At 45.0% G+C, this 24,772-nt stretch overlaps 1 protein-coding gene across 5 annotated transcripts in view; it reads left to right on the plus strand.

The window, feature by feature from the left end:
• Positions 1–24,772, plus strand: part of tanc2a (tetratricopeptide repeat, ankyrin repeat and coiled-coil containing 2a) — a 72,576-nt gene that overhangs the window by 20,473 nt on the left and 27,331 nt on the right. For 4 of the 5 annotated variants that reach the window (XM_020051037.2, XM_020051038.2, XM_020051041.2 and 1 more), the window contains one exon: positions 21,472–21,620. In XM_020051037.2, the coding sequence (XP_019906596.2) occupies positions 21,472–21,620 (149 nt within the window). Of the gene's footprint in view, positions 1–10,050; positions 10,267–21,471; positions 21,621–24,772 lie in introns of those variants that run through there. The other variant, XM_029123191.2, reaches the window with a different exon arrangement.

A 24,772-nucleotide genomic window follows, 5' to 3' on the forward strand; every position in this document is an offset into this window, starting at 1 on the left:
AAGCCGGTTGTCTCACTACCTCCTACCCATCCATACCAAATCTAGCTTTGTGTTCTCTTGCATGTCCAATATGCTCTGATAGACTTAGGATGATATTATCTCGTAGTGTCTTTGTCGTGGGTAAGGCCTTACAGAGGGGGTGGGAGGGAATTAAACCGTGGTTCTGATTAGGTTTTAAGTTGAAGTGCTCTCCTGGACAACAGGACACGGACTGATTGGTCCTTGGAGACTATTTGATTTCCAGTCCCTACTCTTCTGAAATTGTTTATTTCTCATCCTGTAAACACGCGTAGGGTTTATCGGCTGCCCACGCTCAATCACAGATAAGCTTATCTCTCGCAGTAAATGCAAGATTCCTCCTGCCGGGAACTGAATGTTTGCTTTTGACCTCTCACATCCTGAAGTTGACCTTGTTGAATTAGTTTAAGCCCAGGTTTGGTTCATTGGCCGTTTGACCTACAGACGGAGGTCGTCTGTTTGACCCAGAGACATACGAAGATTGAGGAGAAAGAAACGACAGGGACAAAACGTGTCTGCTTGCCCACTAAAAATGCCTTCTACTCATCCCTTTTATCCCCAGCGAATCGTTGGAAACAAGGCTGAGGCTCCCTTTTACTTTGTCGATGACTTCAAGATACGGAGGTAGGATGGATTCGCTGGGGAAAGTAGAATGAGATGTAGAGACCAGATCCAGAGAGAGAGGGCGTTGAGAGATGAAGTCGGGGAGGACTAACTCTCTCTTACACCCTTCGAACGGGCCGGTTAGCTAATCCGGTAGAGTCTGCGCGGAGTCGGGCTACTGATTCAATTAGGTGCCGGGCAGGCAGTCTCGGTGTGTGCTGCAGACAGCTAGAGTGTCCCCACTGTTGGTGGCAGCCAGTGACTTTTGTGTGTCTGTTTAGCAAAGCCTTTCCCCTACTCGTGGAAGCTGCCAGACCACGCTCCACGCCCCCATGAGTTGTCCAGCAGTGTTGGGCTGGTTACTTGGGTTACTTTGAATCCATATCTAATTACCCGCTTGAAATTGTAATCCATAACATGCCTTTTGGATTATCCAAACTCAGTAATTTAATCTGGTTACCTTATCTCCAAAATAAATGTTTTGGAAGTGGGCTGTAGATGAAAACTATTTAAATGTCTAAACCGAAGAAGGAAAAAAGAAATAACACCAAAACACCTGCTTTTTCATGGGATGGTATGATTTCACTACTACAGAACGGGGCTATTTGCGTGGGAAAAAAATCATTAAAAAAATCTAGGTTATTCGTGTAAAGATGAGTTTTTAGTAGGTTGCTTATCTGTACTCTACAGGCTGAAATATATGTAGGCATAATCTTACTCTAGGCAAATTAAACTGTTGCTTTTCAGTCTCTAATTTAATGTAACATTTAAGGCATTTATCAGACAAATATACAGAGCTACTTACAGTAGTGCATACAGTGAGTGTGTTGTTTTTCCCGACTTTTCTATCACCATGCTCTGACCAGATTACCAACAGTACAGCGGAGTGAGGGCCCAGTCTGGGTATGCACCCGATATTTGCCCCCGATATTTGCTATATTATTTGTTGTGAAGATCCGATGTGATATACTGTAATTTATAAGCCTATTTTAGGCTTATTAATCCAAGAAGAAAGGTTTTCAAAACTGTGTTTGTGTGTAGGTGCTGTGAATATTTATTCTGGGTCATTAGCTTGATCTTACACTTAAAAAATTAGATGCATCTAAACTTGAGTTCAATGAAAATTTCAGAAGAAAAAAAAAACCATCACATTTTTTATTTTTTTTTAATATATGCACTACAATTATTTGCACACAAAGTGCCAGTGGTCATCTATGACTTGTGAACATCTTGAGGTCACAATGCTCCAAAACGACCATTAGGCACCACCTCCATGCCAACAAGTTATTTGGAAGGCATGCCAGGAAAAAGCTGTTCCTGTCACCACACCACAAATGTCAGTGCCTGTAGTTCTCTGAATGTCATTGGAACCTTGCTAGGCACTAGGTTCTATGGTCTGATGAGGCAAATGTTGTGTTTTTGGCAAACACCAGAGGTGGGTCATGCAGAGAATAGCCTAATCCCTGCTGTATGGTGATGGATCTGTGATGTTGTGTGACTGTTGTTAGAAGTGTCAAGTACCGGGAGGTTTTAGGTCAGAACCTGTCCTCTTGCACCAGGAGGCTGAAACTCTGTTGTCTTCCAGAAGAGATCTTTTGCAGTGGCCATCACTGTCTTAAATCCCAGTGAAAACCTGTGGAGTAAGCTGATGCACAGTCCACCAGCGTGTACCAAGGACTCTGGAGAGTGTGTACTGAATACTGAGGATTGGTCTCACATCTTTTCCTGTTTCTTTTCTTCCACCTCATCAAACCTGGTTGGAGATGACTCAGAGCTATTATCTTTTTCAAAGGGAGGGTGCACAGCAACCTTAAATTAAATAGTTATTTCTTGATGACAATTAATTTTTTCTTTGAACACTCAATAACAGCTGATGAAAAACAATTAAATTTTTTCACTGCCCTGTTTCTCTTATATTTACCTGGTTATATAATTGTCGATGGTTCACTCTATACGCACACACTAAATTGGAAATGTGTTCATGATTTTCTGAAATCTTCTCAACTCTGTGCTAATCCAAACACCTTCTGAGAAGTGAGAAACGGATAAAAAATGAGACAGAAAAAAGAGGGGCGTTGTGTTTCCCTGGTAACCACATTAACCTACAGTTTTTAACAGTTTTTATCCGGAATCTTCTTTCCTCGCCTGCCAGTGGCTTTAGCTGTCAGCATCAGTTACCTTGTAATTGCTGTCTTTTACCGTTTAGCCTCCTGTTATACAGCCTCCCGCCTCACCAGTTGTTGCCATGACAACAGATGTGCAACAGTTATTTTACTGGACTTGAACATATTCTTGCCCTGTTGCTTTTCTCTGGCTCTCTCTCACACCAATGCACTGTACAAAGAAAACATACTGCTCTAATGACGGCAGGCTCTGGACAGAGAAGGATGCTTAGAGGGTGGGATCTTCCCCTACCTGGAAGGGGGGTGATGTTATTGGCCCTCTGTTTTATTTGTATACATTTTTTTTGTTACGTTAGTGCACATTTGAATGTCTTAAAAGGGAACACACTGGAGTGCGGGATGTGGCAAGGTAACGCACCGTTCCTCAGACGATTCGCAGCCCAAAGTTATCATTCAGAGAAGCCACTACATCACCCCACAGCTGTACTCCTCTGGAGGATACTATAGCCTAAGCCAGAACAATTATAGACAATCTTAGAGACCCATGATGCACTTGCTGTCGTCAAGGGAACCATTTAAATAAACCCCACTCCGAGGACGGAAGGCCTTCAGGTGGACGGCTGCTGTCGCCGTCACCCGGCGACTGCGTTACTGCCAACCTAAACCGACCGTCAGTCCTCGTTACAGACACTAATTATGTTACGGCATCTCGTTTCCCACCTCTGCTCCTCATCGTTGCCTCTGATTTATCAATGGTGACACATTCCACTGGCAGCAATTGACTCACCAGATGCCCACTATCAAATCGAGGAGAATGTCCCGGAACAGGCTTACAGAGCAAGAGGTATGCTTTGTGTTGGGGGGGGTTTTGCTCCGACAGGTGCCATTGTTAAGTTGTAACTTTCCAGACTAGGGTCTTATCACACTTTCACTGGTAATCTTTTTCGAGCCGTCTTTTATTGATATTTGAATGGTGAGACTGAGTGTGGTGTGATGGAGTTTTTCCATATTATTGCTTTGGTCAAAAAGGGTCTCTTTGGTGATTTACGGTGCAGTCCATTTGGACAGTGACAAAGGTTTGGTTGTTTTTGCCAAAACCTTTGAAAAAATACAGACTTCCAGCTTTGGATGAACCATTTTGGAATAACAGCAAATTTTACGAAAAGTATTTGGACAATTGGCTTCACAACTATCTGTTATTAGACATCATTATTTTGCGTCAATAAATCAATGCATTAGAGCTGTCAATGTGTAGTCTTGAGTCTTGCATTTGGTGTCGGTTGCATACAACATGACAACCAAAGAAGTGTCAATGCAATTCAAGCTTGTATCATGATCCAGATTAATCCGAATAAATCGATCAGAGACATTGCCAAAACATTAGGCTTTCCAAAATCAACTGTTTGGTAATTAAGAAGGAACGCATTGGTTATCTCAGCAATGTTAAATGACCTGAGGCTGCATTGCAAGGTGCAAAAACATTAGTTAACCTTAATAACAGGATGGCTGAAAAATACCAAAAAGAGGTTGCAGAGTTCTGGAAAAAGGTATTGTAGACCGTTGAGATGTAGGAACATGTACCAGAGTGATGGCAAGAGGAGTGGAGACGAGGAAGAAAAAAATTAAACGGCATACCAATTAATCTGTGAAATGAGGTGGATGGATGTTGGCCAAAAAGTGGAATGTTTTGGGAAGACAATCCAAAACTAAAGGCAAAAATGCCACAAAACCAACTGAAGATGGCTGCAGTACAGGCCTGCAGAGCAGCACCAGGGAAGATACCAGTACAGGCCTGGCAGAGCAGCACCAGGGAAGATGCCCAGAGTCTTGTGACTACACATGCAAATGATTATCAAACAAGTGCTAAATTTGACACATTTAGGATGGTTCATTTTTCCATTTATGTAGCAGAACATAATAGTTGGAGAACTATGTATATAAAAGGCTTCTACATTGTTTTTGTGTGTTAAAGCTGACATTCTGCTCTTTAACCTTAGTCAAACAAGCAAAAACAAAATAACGTATCACCGTCCAAATGCTTCTATGCTGCATCTGTTCTGAAAACCGACCAGTACAGGTTGTTATACTTCTGTATGGTCTACACACCGACAAGCTTGATACCTTGGCTTTCAAAATACAAACAGGCCTTTTTAAGTCCTTCAGGAAACAATGCTATGTATGCAAACATTGTATTGCACCCCTTAAACGTTCCTGCTGTTTAGGTGTTTACCCATGTCATTGTCCATTTGTTATTTCCATCTGGTTCTGTTTCCATAGCCCTGCCATATACCATGAATAATGACCGTCATTTTACCTGCCACCGCGCTTCAACGTCTCTCCATTGTGTTTATTTTTTTTTAATAAAACGACCTTACCGGAACAACTCCCGGTGGATGTCTTGTGCCGGTGAAAGTCACCCCGACTAAGCGTGTCGGCTAATTCAATAAATAAACGGCCTTGGGTGTGGCTGTTGCTGTCGGGACGGATCACTGGGCGGACGCCAGTGGCTGCTGACTTGTCCGACCTGCTCTCTGTAATTACCGAGGTCGTCGTCGCGATGCGCCGTCCGGTGCACGCCACGGCCATGACCCTCACCGCCGACTTTACCTAATGGGTGACCCGACCGGTCGTCTCCTACCTCACAGCTAACCTCAGGTGGGCGCCTCTTGTCCGTGTAATGGAGGTTCCTGGCGCTGAACCCCCGTCGCTTCGCCGCTGACGGGTCACGGCGGTGAGTGACGGAGGGGCGACAGCTGCTACGGGCGAACAAGCAACGGGACCCAGTGGGTTCAAGTCGGTGGATTTTTGCGTTAAGCGTGTCCACAGCTAATTTAATCAGGAAGCTCTTACTGTGCCATCCTCTTAACCCCACCTCTTCACCCCGCGGCTGGTGGGCAGCCACCGCATCACGTATTAATGCGTGATCAAGACAAGACTACTGATTGGATTTAAGGGATTAAGCCCACGCCCTTCCAGCTGTATTGAGGAGATGCACTACATGTGATGAGCTGTTTGCTAGTGTGCTTGTGCTCATGCTCATTTATTCAGAGACAATGGCTTTTTATTCATCTCCGACTATGTCTCTGCTATGTAAGTCAGAAATGGTGACGTCTTACTGTCACACAGCAGCGCTGCTTTGCGTCTGCTAGCTGGCAAACATGTTTTCTTATTCTGTAATCTCGTTAGCGGGATTTTGTGAATCCATCATAGTGACAGCCCAGCCTTTTTGAAAGCCCCTTCCTTTCCTCGAAAGTGCTGCCACAGGGAAACGTCTCCTCTGTCCCCGGAGGGATTTTGGACGCCTGTGATGCATTTATACCACCGTGTCCCCGTCGCATCGCTGATCTCTACGCCCCTCCTCTGCATGTAGCCCCCAGTGAAGAGCCTTTACGATGCCTCCTTGGGCTCAACAGCTGCCGGTTAGATTTTGTATCTCCTTTCAATGAGCAAATCGACTGGGGAGGACCAGTACTTAATGTTCCTAGCAGTGGTTCAGTAGTAGTGTCTGTGCTGTGCCCCATGTGTTTCCTGGTCCAAGTCTTTGTGGTCTGTACTAGTGTATTCACTGTTTGGACAGACCATGGAAATTGCTGTTGTTGTTTGCCAGAAATTGGCTTTTACCCCAAATCTGTCTCCAAATATCATAACATGTAAACTGAAATGCAACATCTGGCCTTCAGATTTTCTCTCTCGGCTTAATGGTGGTTTCAGCTCTTCTGCCATACTGAGGTAATTCTATTTCAGAGAATGGATGCTAACTTGGTTATCTCATTGCCAGACCTTGAAGCTAGGAAAGAGCAAAGAATATACGCCTAAATTTGTCACCCTGCAATGTGACTGTTAAACTGTAGTGTGTAGGCCTGTGCCAATCCACAATGAAGACAAATCCAAATGTTACCAGCATAACAAGGTCCTTTGTAACTCTATTGGTGGAGCCTGTTTTTTATTCCACCAGGTTAGCAGGCTTGATTCCCACAGGGAGGCGAGTATGAAAAAAGTAAGACATTAACCAAGACATTGGTTTATTTAGAAGTGATGATGCTATTTTTAGGGGATCCTGAGGAAAATTGTTCGAATCATTACTACAGTTCTGTTTACATGACTGCTGGACTATGCTGTCTACACCCTTCAAGTTGAACTACTGTATCGCTAAACTCAAGCGAGGGACCTTGAAACATTCTTTGATTGCTTTTGAGGAGTTTGGCTAATATTGCCTGAACAACCAGCTCTCAAGACAGATTTTACAAGGATGAGAATGTATATTAGCTTTCAAACACTTTGAAGTCCCACCCAGGGGGTGAAACATACTTCAGTGTTCTCCATGGACAGAATGACAGCTCGTCCCAGCGGACAAAGGCTTTGAGATGCTGCATACCGAAAGAGCAGACCTCCAGTCAAACTCTGGAGAGTTCCCTTAGCAACTTATTCAGCCGACAGTTCATGACAGTGAACACCTCAGAAACCTTAGGAATTTTTACCAGCCTGCAGCATATACTCAACTCTTACAGTGATTCATAACGTTTCCCTGTCTTAAAAAATAAAAGGGACTAGAATAGAACTGGAATATGTTTCTATTGTACTGTCATTCTTGAGAGGCTGATGGCTGTCTCTTTGTAACTGTCGCCCTCTGGAAGGTTAAAGGAGAGCAAGCCTTGACCATTTGCTGGTATTCTTGGCTGTTTTCTTTATCCATTTGAACATTGTTTGTAGCATGCAGTGTTTGTCTTTGAGACATCGCTCTTGCTTTGAATGACACTTGTCTGAAATAGCTTCCCCACAGGCCAGATTCTCTTCTAGCGTCTCTCAAGTCAGTCCAACTCCACATTGTGGGCCAAAATGTGTTGCGCTGGCTGGCATGCCCAAAATCTTTCTGGTGTACTCGGTCCTCACATCTGCTTTCCCTGCCTGCAGTTCACCACCACTGACTAGTAGGGTGACATTATTATTAAAACTTCTGCCTGTAGTAAATATCAATGTCACGAAGCAAACAGTCAGTGCATACACTTTGTAATCACTTATCCCATCTATAAATATGTCAACCGTTCTCAAATTATGAAAGCCTTTCAAAGACCCACAGTGGTCAAAAGACTTAGAACTGTGTTTGTCTATTCTTAACAGTCTGTGGCATTCCTTTCTTTTCCCCAGTCAAAGAGCCATACATACTTTACTTGGTGTCTTTTGTCCCTCAGAACCACAATTAATGGAATGCATTTGCCACTAACATGTGTAAAAATGTTCTGTTGACGTGTGTATTTCCTAATTACTCCCTTTGTATTGTCGGGCAAATAAACAATATTTTGTTTCAATTGTGTCTGTTCCTCATAATTTTATAGAGCATTGTCTTTAGACTCGTGAAAACAAATGTTAGTTGCTCTGCTTGCCCTGTGCTGTATGTTACATTATGACATCCAGTGTTCCCATGCAGCTTTTGTGGATGAATGTTGATGTCTTGGTAAAGCTAATAAACTGGAAGTGTTTTGTTCCATAAACAAAGCATTGTGGCCCAGTGACACCACTGGAGAAGCAGGGATGACTGATTGGACATTTCTGAAAGGCTGGGTCCTCTTACACAGGTTAACTCAACACCCTAGGGGCTGCTGGGTCAAACGGGTGATGACCCTGTGCCTCTCGTTTGACCGTCCCAGTGTCTTTCACACAGAAACAGTATTATGTCACCCCCTTGCATGGCCTGGGTTGACACACTTCCCATAAGCATTACCATCTGGGCTCTGGTCCTCCTCTTGTAAGTCCACCCCCCCTCTCTTCTTCTCTGGTTAGGGCATCTTCTGTTCCTCCTCTTGTAAGTCCAACCCCCCCTCTCTTCTTCTCTGGTTAGGGCATCTTCTGGTCCTCCTCTTGTAAGTCCACCCCCCCCTCTCTTCTTTTCTGGTTAGGGCATCTTCTGTTCCTCCTCTTGTAAGTCCACCCCCCCCTCTCTTCTTCTCTGGTTAGGGCATCTTCTGGTCCTCCTCTTGTAAGTCCACCCCCCCTCTCTTCTTCTCTGGTTAGGGCATCTTCTGTTCCTCCTCTTGTAAGTCCAGCCCCCTCTCTTCTTCTCTGGTTAGGGCATCTTCTGTTCCTCCTCTTGTAAGTCCAGCCCCCTCTCTTCTTCTCTGGTTAGGGGGACTCTTTGGTCCTCCTCTTCTAAAACCAGCCCTCTCTCCGCCTCTGGTTAGAGGGATCCTCTGTTATCCTGTTTCGTCTCCCTGTCCCTCCCTCGCCTCCTTCCCTGTGTATGAATGTGTGCATACTTGTTTTTTGGAAGGTGCGGTCCTCCAATTCCCAAATTGGAGCGTTCTCTCCCTACATTGACCTCTTCCTGTTTCAACAATACTGACCTGGATATGCGCTCTTCCAGGAAGCTTGACCACTCCGTGTGTTAGGGTTTGTCTGTGGGCGTGCAGGCATTTTTGTCTGTGAATTTCTAACTTGTTCGTAAACATTAACACTTTTTCACAAAGGAAAGCAAAAAGCAATGTTGAGTTTAGTGGTTTCTTGCTGGCCCTCCTCCTTTTCTACTCTCTCTGTCTCCCTGCTGGCCCTCCTCCTTTTCTACTCTCTCTCTGTCTCCCTGCTGGCCCTCCTCCTTTTCTACTCTCTCTCTCTGTCTCCCTGCTGGCCCTCCTCCTTTTCTACTCTCTCTCTCTGTCTCCCTGCTGGCCCTCCTCCTTTTCTACTCTCTCTCTCTGTCTCCCTGCTGGCCCTCCTCCTTTTCTACTCTCTCTCTGTCTCCCTGCTGGCCCTCCTCCTTTTCTACTCTCTCTCTGTCTCCCTGCTGGCCCTCCTCCTTTTCTACTCTCTCTCTCTGTCTCCCTGCTGGCCCTCCTCCTTTTCTACTCTCTCTCTCTGTCTCCCTGCTGGCCCTCCTCCTTTTCTACTCTCTCTCTGTCTCCCTGCTGGCCCTCCTCCTTTTCTACTCTCTCTCTCTGTCTCCCTGCTGGCCCTCCCTCCCGCGCTCTGTGGTGGTTGGACTCCAACTCTCTCTGACTCTTATGGTTTCTGTTGAAGTCTCAGCCAGCGGTTTCCTCTGAAACCCGACAGAAGAACCAAACCGCCGGCCCAGCGCGGGACTCCCCCTCCACCGTCCCGGCCCAGCTCTGACATTGAAAAAAAATTACCAGGACAAAGCAGCCCAGTTCATTTTCCGTCTGAATGCTAGAACTGTACCGACCCATTTTTGCAGGGGACTGTTACAGCTTTTCCTTCCCTTGTTTTGCAACACTTTTGACTCGTCATATTGGGGGTTGAACACTCTTGCCCGTCATGAATTGCGCTGCGTCAGTGAGGAAGGCCTGTGCCTGTACAAAGGTGAGGTGTTCGAGACAAAGGTGTATTTGGTGGCGACGGGAACAGGGCTGTGGAGACGAAGCCATGGATACTGGAGTCGCTCACACCTCCTCGTTACTCCGGAGATTTCTGTTGGATATCTGCTGTGTAACCCAGGAGCCCGGATCAGAACTGCCTCACATGGGAAAGGGCCACACTGGAGTGACTGATGAGCAAGAGCCGGGCCGAGAAGGAGGTGAGAATGGTAGGAGGTGGTGGAGAATGGAGATGACATTAATGGTCAAGGGTAGAGAGCTGTGAAGGAGGGTGAAGAGTGTTGAGCCTGATGGGTGGCATTGTCTTTCGCTTTCTTAATGTCCTTCACAGTTCCTTCTAAACCTCCTCCTCCCGCCCCACCTGAGCATCAGTTGCACTCTTCATAGTATTAGTCAGTGATTGACAGCACATACCCTAAGCTCGTAACCAGTCTGTGTATGCCAGTTAACTCAATGTCTTAAACTGTTGGTGAAATGTTGTGGACAGTGACATACGTTGCTTTAAAAACAATGATGGGTCATTTGTTAACTCTTGTCTGCACAAGAGCAACACACATAGAATATATTTTTTTGTCTGCATAACTACTTCCAGTGCCATCTCAGGCATATTGCTGGTATGTAGTCCTGTGTCTCCAAACAGACATGCACCCTCTCATTCATCTCCCAGGCATGCCTCTTCCACCACCATCACCCACCCTTCAGAAGCCCCAAAGCCACTCCGCTCTGGCAGCTTCACTAACTCAAACCAGCTTGCAGACTTATTTTCGGACATGTACTTTCACAGCATAGCGTTTACAGGCTTTTGTGATCTCTTCTGCCTCTTAAAGTACAGTGTCTGTGTGTCTGTCTCTGTGTGTCTGTCTCTGTGTGTCTGTCTCTGTTTGTCTGTGTGTGTCTGTTTGTCTGTGTGTGTCTGTTTGTCTGTGTGTGTCTGTTTGTCTGTGTGTGTCTGTTTGTCTGTGTGTGTCTGTTTGTCTGTGTGTGTCTGTTTGTCTGTGTGTGTCTGTCTGTTTGTCTGTGTGTGTCTGTTTGTCTGTCTGTGTGTGTCTGTTTGTCTGTGTGTGTCTGTCTGTCTGTCTGTGTGTGTCTGTTTGTCTGTCTGTGTGTGTCTGTTTGTCTGTGTGTGTCTGTCTGTCTGTCTGTGTGTGTGTGTCTGTCTGTCTGTCTGTCTGTGTCTGTCTGTCTGTGTGTCTGTCTGTCTGTCTGTGTGTGTCTGTCTGTCTGTCTGTGTCTGTGTGTGTGTGTCTGTGTGTCTGTGTGTGTGTGTGTGTGTGTCTGTCTGTGTGTGTCTGTCTGTGTGTGTCTGTCTGTCTGTCTGTGTCTGTCTGTCTGTCTGTGTGTGTCTGTCTGTCTGTGTGTGTCTGTCTGTCTGTGTGTGTCTGTGTGTGTCTGTGTGTGTGTCTGTCTCTGTGTCTGTCTCTGTGTCTGTCTCTGTCTCTGTGTCTGTCTCTGTGTCTGTGTCTGTCTCTGTGTCTGTGTCTGTGTCTGTCTGTCTCTGTCTGTCTCGGTTTCTCTGTGTCTGTCTCTTTGACAAGTTATTGTCATAGTGAAATACTTGTTTACATTGCCCAAGGAACTGAAAAATAAGATTAAAGTAATAAAATAAAACTTTCAGATGTTATTAAACATTGGGGTATTTTGCCAAACAGATACAAGAATGTATCACTGTTTAAATGGATGTTAGAAACGGTCCTCTCCCATTGCCTTTGGTAAATAAAAGGTAAAAAGTTTAAAAAAGGTAAGGAAGCGTTCCCATTTGTAATATTTGTTTAATTGATTAATTCCTGTCTTTTTGTTTTGTCAGTATTTCAGTCACAGAGAGCAATAGGTTAAATTTAGGGGAAGGGGTTTGACCATGTCAAGCCAGATGTTGTTTTATGTTGTTCTTGGTAACGTAGAAGGCTCACCTCTCAGGTTCTTCATAGCCTTGATCAAGGTACGCGTGGCCTTTGTATTTAGGCTGAGGTGGGTGTAGTTATTTGTTTGCTGTAAGGCAGTGTTGTCTAGATTTTAGGAAATCATTATTTGTGTCTGTCAGGTCAAATGGTGGTGCTGCTCCAGGCCGTCCTGGTTGGAGACATTTCAGTAGGGGTGAGGCTGGGCACTGCTCATACTGACAATTCATTGATGTACATTTTGAAAAGAGTGGGGCTCAAACTGCTTCCCTTTCTCATCCCCTGACCCTGAGGGAAGCCTTCTGTTTGTTGTGTTATGAGTAGGCTTTTGACGCATCTCTGTTTGCAAATATTATATAATAAACTGCTAATTGTGCCAACAACATTTTGTCTCTGTACTTATTTCCATTAAGAGTTCTTATGAATGGAATTGCCATAACAGTTGTCAATTGTAATCAGCTTTTTATCTTTTTTTGCATTAGTTTGTACAGGAGACTGTCATGCCCTTTTTTTGATCAACAAAACATGAGATCACCTTGCCGTTGTTATTCTTTTATTTTTCATGTTTGTTGTGCAGGGTGGGGTACGTTGATGTTTGGTTGAGCAGGGTGGGGTACGTTGATGTTTGGTTGTGCAGGGTGGGGTACGTGGATGTTTGGTTGTGCAGGGTGGGGTACGTGGATGTTTGGTTGTGCAGGGTGGTGTACGTTGATGTTTGGTTGTGCAGGGTGGTGTACGTGGATGTTTGGTTGTGCAGGGTGGGGTACGTTGATGTTTGGTTGTGCAGGGTGGGGTACGTTGATGTTTGGTTGTGCAGGGTGGGGTACGTGGATGTTTGGTTGTGCAGGGTGGGGTATGTGGATGTTTGGTTGTGCAGGGTGGTGTACGTTGATGTTTGGTTGTGCAGGGTGGTGTACGTTGATGTTTGGTTGTGCAGGGTGGTGTACGTGGATGGTTGGTTGTGCAGGGTGGGGTACGTTGATGGTTGGTTGTGCATGGTGGGGTACGTTGATGGTTGGTTGTGCAGGGTGGGGTACGTGGATGTTTGGTTGTGCAGGGTGGTGTACGTTGATGTTTGGTTGTGCAGGGTGGTGTACGTGGATGTTTGGTTGTGCAGGGTGGGGTACGTGGATGTTTGGTTGTGCAGGGTGGTGTACGTGGATGTTTGGTTGTGCAGGGTGGTGTACGTGGATGTTTGGTTGTGCAGGGTGGTGTACGTTGATGTTTGGTTGTGCAGGGTGGGGTACGTGGATGTTTGGTTGTGCAGGGTGGGGTACGTGGATGTTTGGTTGTGCAGGGTGGGGTACGTGGATGTTTGGTTGTGCAGGGTGGTGTACGTTGATGTTTGGTTGTGCAGGGTGGTGTACGTTGATGTTTGGTTGTGCAGGGTGACGTACGTTGATGTTTGGTTGTGCAGGGTGGGGTACGTTGATGTTTGGTTGTGCAGGGTGGGGTACGTTGATGTTTGGTTGTGCAGGGTGGGGTACGTGGATGTTTGGTTGTGCAGGGTGGTGTACGTGGATGTTTGGTTGTGCAGGGTGGTGTACGTGGATGTTTGGTTGTGCAGGGTGGTGTACGTGGATGTTTGGTTGTGCAGGGTGGTGTACGTGGATGTTTGGTTGTGCAGGGTGGTGTACGTTGATGTTTGGTTGTGCAGGGTGGTGTACGTTGATGTTTGGTTGTGCAGGGTGATGTACGTTGATGTTTGGTTGTGCAGGGTGGGGTACGTGGATGTTTGGTTGTGCAGGGTGGGGTACGTGGATGTTTGGTTGTGCAGGGTGGGGTACGTGGATGTTTGGTTGTGCAGGGTGGTGTACGTTGATGTTTGGTTGTGCAGGGTGGTGTACGTGGATGTTTGGTTGTGCAGGGTGGGGTACGTGGATGTTTGGTTGTGCAGGGTGGGGTACGTGGATGTTTGGTTGTGCAGGGTGATGTACGTGGTTTGTTGTGTGATGTTTTGTTTAGTAAATTTGATGCTTACTTACGACACTAGATAATCTGCTCTTGATGATGCTGCAGAAGATTTTCAGGAATTATTTTTCAGGGATTATTCTGCTTTTGTGGATTAGAGTTATCAAACCTGAGATTTGAATATTCGGGTAAAATCCAAATAATAAATGCCCGAGTTGTGAATAATGGTAAAGATTTCGAAATTGGCTAATTTGAATTTTTACTTTAGGAATGTATTCATTATAGTATATCATCAACACCACAGATTAGGTCCTGTAGTCTTTAGTAGTTTATTTTACATTTTGTAATTTATCCTGTTTTAGTTCTTATTTTTGATATGGCCTAAAAGGTTGCAGAAATGTTTTATCCATGCATCTTTTTTTAGTTGGCCAGCTCTTTGTGATGTTTTCTTGTATTGTTTTCCAGAAGAAATCAATAGATGTTTTTTCAACGGCAGTGCGTGGTTTTCTGATACGCCGCTCCTTTTCTTAGTGTATTTCTGTCCCTTTCATCTGTTTTATTTCTGTATCACTGTTTGTCTTGAAACATTCAACTCAGACTCCACCTAAACGCTCATCAAAAACACTGGGTGACCTGACCACAATGTGCATTGTTGTGGTTTACTCACAGAAAATTAACATGTCCTGATTGGCATTTACATGGTTGTTCTTATTTATAGAAGTACAGGAGTGATTGCTAAGCAGAAGAGTTGGAAACCGTACCACTGGAATGAAGAACTTTTTGATAACTTTTGATAAAGGGTCCATAGTGTTAGTCAGCGTGGTGGCGGTGGCATTTTTCTGTGCAACGTAAATGTTTTTTTGTGTTTTTTTTCTTCATATGGGGATTTATAAGGTTTTATGTCACTACTGGCTTTGGATTGAATTCTGCTTTCCAAGTGGTTTGCAATTCAAATGTTGGGGTGGAAACCCTCTGTCAGCTTTACAGTCAAATCAGTCATTGGGAAATATGCAGTCACTCAAGAAGCTCTCAGCCAATTGCTGTCGTCTCTCCTGTTTCATGATACCCTTAAGCATTACGGCTGCTGGAGGATTCCTCCATCAAAACGGTTTTCTTTTCCCTAAGTAAACAAAAATAAAGACTTAACAGTGCCTTTTACAGGAACTACGGTAAATTAGATTGGTTGTTGAGAGAGGAGTCTGGAACCAGTTAGTCTGGTGGTAGAGGGAGGAGTCTGGAACCAGTTAGTCTGGTGGTAGAGGGAGGAGTCTGGAACCAGTTAGATTAGAGTCTGGTGGTAGAGGGAGGAGTCTGGAACCAGTTAGATTAGAGTCTGGTGGTAGAGGGAGGAGTCTAGAACCAGTTAGATAAGAGTCTGGTGGTAGAGGGAGGAGTCTGGAAGGAGGATAGAGGGAGCAGTTCTTTACAAGGCTTCCCATGGGTTGAAATGACTTTAACATCTGAGCTGAAAAACCACCATTGCTGTTGTTGTTTGGGTGGAGCTGGGGGTAATGAAAACTTGATGTTTTTGTTTTGACCCAACAACGTTAAACATTTCCCCAGACGTAGCTGTTCACTGAGTAGCACGGTCTTCGGCAGCTCACCGGGAGTATGTTCTGTCTGACTATACAGTACTTTACAATGTGTGAGGTTTGTTGCAGAGACCCGAGCTCACTCTGAGCTGCCCAGATCAAGGTAGTTCCAGTCCGCGGTGTGTTCTCTGCAATGTGTTCTCTGGACGCGAACCACTGGAAGTGTTTTCCTCTACAGTTGACTGCAGCAGGGGTCACTGAGACATGGTTAACCTGTTAAACCAGTCCATCTCCCCTGCTCTCCTGTTACAGTTCCACCTCTAACCCTGTCTCGGCCTCTGGCTCCCCACAGACACTCTCCCCAGGTTGTTGGCCACTGTCTACATCTCCTGGAAGGGTTAACAGCTCACTGTGTGTGTGTGTGTGTGTGTGTGTGTGTGTGTGTGTGTGTCTCCTGTTCTGTGGGAGGAGGACGTTCCACAGTCATGGTTGTGCGTTTTAAAATCTTCGTTACGATCCAAAACTATTGAGTACTAAAGAATTTCATCGTTAGTAACCGATACTGGTTGAGAAACCTCAACACAGACGTTTTTCACGAACCCAGTTTTCCAACGATTTGCCTCCCTGAGATTCGCTGTCATAATGGTGTCAGTGGTGGGATTCGGCAGTAATTACAGGCTGTCCAAACATGACAAAGTCCACTAGTGGAAGACTGACAAAGAGCATGAGTGTTTGTGTGAAAAGGGCGAGAGATGGAAAGAAAGAGACACGTTTCCAGGAGCACATTCCGTGGCACACTGATAGTTGCCATGACGACCATCTCGTACTTCTTCAGCAGGGTGAGACTCTGTAGAGAGATGAAGAGAAGAAAAACACCAGAACACTTTCTTGTATTGTATGTACTTGTTCCTTCCTGGTGAATTACTTCTGTAATCAGACCATTATCATTCAGACTCTGTGCCATTTTACATGATCTGGAAGAAGAGGTCTGTTTCTGTTTTATAGATCTCGGCCATATAATGTTTTAGTTAGCATATTTAGGTAAAGAGAATGTATTGAAATGAAGATCAGTTATTCATTGCAGTCTCTTCTCCCCCTTGTCTCTAATCGGATGGTATAACCTTTTGAGCCTGTGTTTGAGTTCTGAAAAGGTCTTGTTTGAACAGTGGCAGTCATTCATTCATTAATAGAAATTAAAAATGGGGAGTGATGTAAGGACACCAGGGTTACCTGTGACAGGATCTACTTTCACACTTAACTGACCACAGGACACCATTTAATGTCCCATTTTAAAGACCTGTATAGGGCAACCATTGATGTTTTCTGGTAGTCTATGGCCAGGGGCTGGTTTGATGGTTTCTGGTAGTCTATGGCCAGGGGCTGGTTTGATGGTTTCTGGTGGTATATGGCCAGGGGCTGGTTTGATGGTTTCTGGTGGTATATGGCCAGGGGCTGGTTTGATGGTTTCTGGTGGTATATGGCCAGGGGCTGGTTTGATGGTTTCTGGTGGTATATGGCCAGGGGCTGGTTTGATGGTTTCTGGTGGTATATGGCCAGGGGCTGGTTTGATGGTTTCTGGTGGTATATGGCCAGGGGCTGGTTTGATGGTTTCTGGTAGTGTATGGCCAGGGGCTGGTTTGATGGTTTCTGGTGGTATATGGCCAGGGGCTGGTTTGATGGTTTCTGGTGGTATATGGCCAGGGGCTGGTTTGATGGTTTCTGGTGGTATATGGCCAGGGGCTGGTTTGATGGTTTCTGGTGGTATATGGCCAGGGGCTGGTTTGATGGTTTCTGGTGGTATATGGCCAGGGGCTGGTTTGATGGTTTCTGGTGGTATATGGCCAGGGGCTGGTTTGATGGTTTCTGGTGGTATATGGCCAGGGGCTGGTTTGATGGTTTCTGGTGGTATATGGCCAGGGGCTGGTTTGATGGTTTCTGGTGGTATATGGCCTGTTTTTCACTGGTGTCTGTTATTTCCTAAGACCTGCCCCCAGGGGCATCTTTACCTGTCTTTCACTGAGGAACATAGGCATTGTAACCCAGCCTACTCTTCTGTCTTTCTCCTACTTGTTTCTCTCCACTCAACTCTTAGACAAAGCCAGGGCGTTGATATTCTCCCATCTGCTGTCTTTGTGTTGGACTGACTGCCAGCTCATTTGGATGCTGAACACATGCAGTGACGAAGAAAACCGCTCTAGTGTCAGTTTTCTATTGGCTCAGATTATAGACTACTCCACTGCTTACTCAGGCTAATACAACTGTCTGCTGGTTAAATAACATCGCACAGGATTAAGCTGATGCTCACGGCATTCCAGTAGCTTGATTAACTTCATTTCCTGAATGGAATATGCTCATAGAGTTTAATGAATGAGATAAACCAGATTGTATTAAGAATTAAGAAGTCCACACAAAACAGGGAGATATTTAAGCAGGGGCAGCTCTTACTCCAAAACCAAACTACAGATTAGGCTACATGCAGACACATGCAGTCTTCTAAAATATATTTGTAAATAAATCATTGGTCACCGTGCCTTTTCAACATTGCAGAACGGTTTTTGTTTTGGTAAATCTGAACTTACAGTTTCAAATGTCAAGATCAATGACAGCCTTTGACCAAAATAATTGCATACAAACTCAACAACCTTGCTGCACCTTTCTACTGGCAAACTGGCCCGCGTTTCAGCAGCTCCTTAAATTACTTAAACATAAGGTGCGGTCCATCATCAGTGGTTTTAAGCTCATTCCACAGGTTATGGATTCAGATTTGTACTCTTTACTAGAACAGTCCTGCAACTATTCTTAATCCTGAGTGCAGTTTTTTCTATAAGGATCCATAAGTCAAATTGGTACATTATGTTTTATTATCTACCTGAAGTAATATTGGAATGGTCAGGTTTCTTTCACAGTTCGTGTTCTAAAATATACACTTTATGTTGGCCAACTGCAGCCAGACTTCTGTTCTGTTGCTCAGTGGAAGAGAGACACCCTTCCTGTCTTCCATCATTTCACTTAGTCATGGTCATCTCCTTCAAGCACATCATTGAACAATGGCCGACCGGGACAAGCAAATCGCTCTGTAACAAGTACTGCTTTGGTTGGGGAATCATTGTGCTGTCTCAGCAATGCTGAAAATCCACTATGTGACCAAATTGTTATTTATTCTTTGGACTGATAAAATTGGGATTTTTTTTTTGAGGGTACTGCGAGGTTTTCGCTGCATCTTTATAGTGTAAATGGCAAAAGTTGTCATCTCCAAGCTGTATTGGTGAGGCAAAATAAACTGTCTATTTCTTGTCCTGGCCTTATTTGGAAGAGGGGCCTAAGGTCTTGGTTGGAATGAGAGGAATCAATCCTTAATCCGTCCATGGCCTCCTCTGTATTCCTGTCTTCTTCTGTATCCCAGAGCCTGTCTGCTCTGCCAGAATCTGGAATTCTGTGCCTGCCTTGCCCCATCTCTACACCCCCATCTTTTCCTGTCTTTCCCTCTGCCACTTTCCCTGTTTCTCAATTCATTGTAAAGGCTTTATTGGCATGGAAAACATGATGCAGCAGGTAATAAGCAAGGTGTAGTAAATAGCAGGTGAATTAAAATAAACATTAAAAATAAGTAAACTTTACACACTTTCAAAAGGATAAAGGCATTTCAAATGTTGTAATTAGCGATTTACAGTTTTTATAAATGTCTAAAATAAAGAATGAATATTGTCATATAGTTATCTTGGTTTCTCTTGATTCGTTAGGGTGTGTGTGTGTTCTCTTAAGGCTCTGTGGGGTCTGTTTGCTTTTGTGAACAGAGCCCCAAAACCAAATGGCTTAGCAGGCTCTTGTCAGCATTGAGCTCTCCTGTAGATGAGGGTCTTATTATGGAAGATTTAAGCATCACTTTTCTTTAGGCGGGTGTGGAATGTAAAAACTATTTTCTGGAATTTGATCATCAGTGGGTAAAGTCCTAATCCTGCAATGTTTTACCGTGATGATACCTTTGCACAATACTTTTACTTTCTGCATGGAGAGTCACTGTTGGGTATTTGTCCCAGGTTTTGGATTCTTATTGGGTGAGTGAACTCCGGATCTACATTTGGGAGAACAAGTATTTGATAAACTGCCGATTTTGCAGGTTTTCCCACTTTCAGCTCCCTCCAAAGATTTTCTATTGGGTTCAGGTCTGGAGACTGGCTAGGCCACTCCAGGACATTGAGATGCTTCTTACGGAGCCACTCCTTAGTTGCCCTGGCTGTGTGTTTCGGGTCGTTGTCATGGTGGAAGACCCAGCCATGGCCCATCTTCAATGCTCTTACTGAGGGAAGGAGGTTGTTGGCCAAGATCTCGCGATACATGGCCCCATCCATCCTCCCCTCAATACGGTGCAGTCGTCCTGTCCCCTTTGCAGAAAAGCATCCCCAAAGAATGATGCTTCATCAGACCACATTACCTTCTCCCATTCCTCCTCTGGATCATCCAGATGGTCTAACTTCAGACGGGCCTGGACATGCGCTGGCTTGAGCAGGGGTACCTTGCGTGCGCTGCATGATTTTAATCCATGACGGCGTAGTGTGTTACTAATGGTTTTCTTTGAGACTGTGGTCCCAGCTCTCTTCAGGTCATTGACCAGGTCCTGCCGTTTAGTTCTGGGCTGATCCCTCACCTTCCTCATGATCATTGATGCCCCACGAGGTGAGATCTTGCATGGAGCCCCAGACCGAGGGAGATTGACCGTCATCTTGAACTTGACTTTTCACCAGGCTGCTTGCCTATTGTCCTGTAGCCCATCCCAGCCTTGTGCAGGTCTACAATTGTATCCCTGATGTCCTTACACAGCTCTCTGGTCTTGGCCATTGTGGAGAGGTTGGAGTCTGTTTGATTGTGTGCACAGGTGTCTTTTATACAGGTAACGTTTTATATAAGAGTTCAAACAGGTGCAGTTAATACAGGTAATGAGTGGAGAACAGGAGGGCTTCTAAAAGAAAAACTAACAGGTCTGTGAGAGCCGGAAATCTTACTGGTTGGTAGGTGATCAAATACTTATGTCATGAATAAAATGCAAATTAATTATTTAAAAACCATACAATGTGATTTTCTGGGTTTTTGTTTTACATCCCGTCTCTCACAGTTGAAGTGTACCTATTATACAGACCTCTACATGCTCTGTAAGTAGGAAAACCTGCAGAATCGGCAGTGTATGAAATACTTTTTCTCCCCACTGTATATTGGGTTATTTTAAGCCAGATTTTTATTGGTATTTTTAGTATATTTTTGATGGCATAGAAGGCCTTTCCTTGTTTCAGCCCATTCACAGTCTTTGTTGGTTTGTTGGCCATGGCAGATGTTTTGGTAGAATTTCTCTTTCACTCTCTCTCTGTTTGTCTCCCTTCCCTGCCATGAACATGCTGTCTTGACCCCTGAATGCTTGGGTATGAAAAGCCAACTGACTCTTGAGGTGTTAAATAATTGCACCCGCTATTAACACAGTGGTTGTTTTTTGACCCTGCTGAGAATGTTTTTGCTAGACCTGACCTAAAAAAAAATTTTTTATGTTGATATTTTCCCCCATGTATACTACTTAGTGAAATGTAAATGATAAATATGGGTTGAATAAAACATGCTTTGTTTGTTTGTTGGGATATATGCTAGATTGTCAATAGGGTACTGACTGCTAATGTGAAAGGGCTTTAATGAAATACATTTAATTTGATAAAAAACACCAAAGGTATTTTTGAAGGAAGTGCTTTCCTTTAGTGTGTTGCTCACCAACAGACATATGTTTATGGAATATCATGTATATGTAACATCTGGGTTTAAAGGTTTACCTCTGTTGGTAGAGCATGTTGTAAACAATGTCAGTATAATGGATTTGATACCTGTAGTGGGCAGGCATGAAAATGTATGCCTTCAGCACCCTAAGTTACTCTGTATAAGAACTTCTGCCAAATTACTCAAATGTGTGTGTACAAATGGTGTCGGTAAAACATTTCTCCTTACATTGGTGGATTTTTTTTCCAGCTGCGCTGTTTTGTTGACGGGAGCTTTTTCTTCCCTCGACCTGACTCTTCCCCTTTCCTCCTTCCAGGTGAGGAGAGCCAGGAGCTGGGCCCCCCTCCCTCAGTGGACGAGGCAGCCAACACCCTGATGACGCGCCTGGGCTTCCTGTTGGGGGACAAAATGCACGAGGGACCCCCGGGCTCACAGTACGGCATGGATGACCATGACGACGGCCAGGTAGTTCTCACATACTCTCTCATAGCTCCACTACAACCTGGTTTATCCAAAGGGTTCAGCACAGCCAGCTGAGACTAGGAAGCTCCAATGTGCAGAGCAAAAGTTGGCCTGGCCTGGTATCGCCTCAACTAGGGGAGGTTGGATGAATGGGGTGTTCATTGTTTTCTCGTGATCTAGCGACTCCTTGTGGCAGATTGGCATCTGCAAGCTGACTGAGGTCAACAGTACCATTCTCTGTCATAAGGAGCCGCCTGGCTTGGTAGAGCCTGTATGATTCACATAATCTTTGTAATGTAGCAGACCCTGTTAACTAAGAGCCGTTTGGAACAACTTCACAACCAATCAGAATCATCTTTATTCACTAAGTACATTTACTCATCCACGTAATTGTACTTGATGTAATGGGGCTGCTAACGGTAGCTGACACAACCTGGTAGCGCTAATGTTAACAGTATGTGGGTTATGTGGATGTCTAGTCTCTGTGGGACAAGTGGCTGGTTGTTGAGGGCCACATCACGGTGAAAGAAAGGAATGTTTTAGTCGCGATTAGGGCTAGCACAATGAATATCATTCTGATAGAGATCCAACTTGATCCAACTTGATCCAACTTGCTTCGGCGATGTTCTGCTCCAACAGAAAGGTGAATGAGACATGCGTCACACGAGCGGACAGGCACGTGTTGTCGGTCCATCACCAGTTTTCCAAAATATATATTCCTTCAGTGTTTTTGTACTTCACCTTAACACCGAGCTAATCCCTTAATTGTATGACACGGAAGTGTAACGGCAGTGTAACCCCCCGAGAAAGTGAGCTGACGGCACATTTCTCTTGCAAAGAATTTTCTATTCACATAAGCGAGATTGTGTTTATATTTCTTGACTATTTACACTGAACAACCATCAGGCATTCGAACAAAACAATGTTTGGGTTCAAAGTGCAACTGCTAGCAAAGGTTTTTCCAGCAAGCGTGGCGCTGAGACATTGTCACAACAGCACAGTCATTAAAGGTTTCACCTACAAGGTCAGTGCCTGTAAAAACACATTTAATACAGGACAAAATATCACTCGAGAAAGTTTGCCAGACTACTGGCAATGGTGCAAACAGAAAGGTCCTTCACATAATGAGTGCAGACAACTATATTTTTTTAAACACAGGCTGTACCTTGAAATTGTTACCTGTTTCAAAAGCACTACATTTTTTATATTTTTTTGTATTCAGTTAGCACTGTATGTAGGCTATGATTTCTATGATTATCTTACACCAGTGGTATTGAAGTCTGACCCTTGAAGACAGTCCCACTCCATTTTTCATTTGAAACCCTCTAATCAGGGACTTCTTCTCCATCACATCATTAGGTGCGTCCACCTGTTGTCCCAGGTCTACTGCAAATAGCCCCTGATTAGGTGCGTCCACCTGGTGTCCCAGGTCTACTGTAAATAGCCCCTGATTTGGCACATCCTCCTGGTGTCCCAGGTCTACTGTAAATAGCCCCTGATTTGGCACATCCTCCTGGTGTCCCAGGTCTACTGTAAATAGCCCCTGATTTGGCACATCCTCCTGGTGTCCCAGGTCTACTGTAAATAGCCCCTGATTTGGCACATCCTCCTGGTGTCCCAGGTCTACTGTAAAAAGCCCCTGATTATGGGGTGCCAAAATATTAGTGGAGTGGAACTGGCTTTGAGGGCCAGATTTGAAAACCAATGATCCACACTGTTTATACTCAAGGGTTTGAAAATCGGAAATTGCAATATTTGGTCCATTAAATCACAATTCAACATTTAATGTAAGGTTTGCAGCCCTGGTCATGATTGACACTGTCCTCCCGCCTGAGGTTGTAGGAGATGATGGTCTCTGGGAATCTGAAGGATTTAGCCTAACAGCTGAGCCCTGAATCCAAAGGAGATGACTGTGTTGAAGTGCGTTGGAGGATCTAGAGGCCCACGTTAATGGTGTCGTCCACAGATCTGTTCTGTAGTTCAACAGCAGCGGGTCAAGGGGGTGTCAATGGTGGTTTTGAGATGGGACAAGTCCAGAAGGGGTCTTTCTGGGTTCAACCGTCTGTAGTTTGATCGACATCAGCAGTAGCCAGGTTTGGCTTCTAGTGTGTGATCCGTGTGATGTCTTTACCAACAGAAGAGTAGTCGTTGCTGGCAAATTGCTTCTCCAAAACTGGTCCTTCGTTCCGTATCAGCGTGGAGGCTCCTAAGCTCAACAGTGAATCGCGGCTTGCTGTTGCTGTGTGGCACGAGCGTTTCTGACGGAGTGCACGTTTCCTCACATTGCCGTTGGACGCGACCGCGTCGGTGTAGTCGTGCGTGTTGCCGTTGCTGTCATCAAACGCGACACGACTGGAAGGAGTCGGCATTCGCATATGGTGACGAGGAGGGTCCGACGGTTCCGGGCCCCAGACACAGGGTAGACATGAGCAGGAAGCAGAGGACCAGGGATGCATTCTGGCCCTTTTCGCCTGGGACTGTTCAGGTGGACTTGGGAGGAGACTGGAGGGGAGAGCTTGTTTTTGGCCGTTGAAATGCACCGTTGTTTGACAGTGCAGCTCAGACCCACGGTGTGTGCATTTGGTTGGGGCCGTCATGCCAAGCTGCGGTGGTCACGGAAAACCCAGCCCTGGCTTTCTCAAGTCCCAATTTAGAGGGAGCCTCCCGTTCTATATCCATGTCTCTAGACCCTCCCTTATAGACATCCAACCTAGAATTACAGCCAGAATCCGAAACGTTCACACCTCTGTTCAGTTTCTGGTCCCCGGGCCATCTCTGGATTTCTGTGCAATTCTGGCTAATCTAGCAATTTATTTTCAAATGACTAATGTCCAAGTCAATCCGTTATCCAATTAGAGCCAGAACCATGCATAATTGATTAGCAGATTGACTGGAATAAGAATTCACTATGCCTGAAGGAAGGTGCCCTCTCATTCTCTCCTTCGGTTGGTCGGTCTCTCTGTCCTACCCCCTCTTCTCAGTTGATCAAATCATAACTGGATCAAACCAACTTGCATGTAAGTGGGTGGGTGGGTAAGTGGGTGGGTTGCTCACAACACCTATTGATATTCCACTGAATTACAATTCATTAGACTGCAAAACCGGCTCACCTCGTGAGGAAAACCTTGTATGACTCATCAAAAGACATTAGAAAG

This window comes from Esox lucius, chromosome 11 (assembly GCF_011004845.1).
Source record: "Esox lucius isolate fEsoLuc1 chromosome 11, fEsoLuc1.pri, whole genome shotgun sequence".
Taxonomy (NCBI): domain Eukaryota; kingdom Metazoa; phylum Chordata; class Actinopteri; order Esociformes; family Esocidae; genus Esox; species Esox lucius.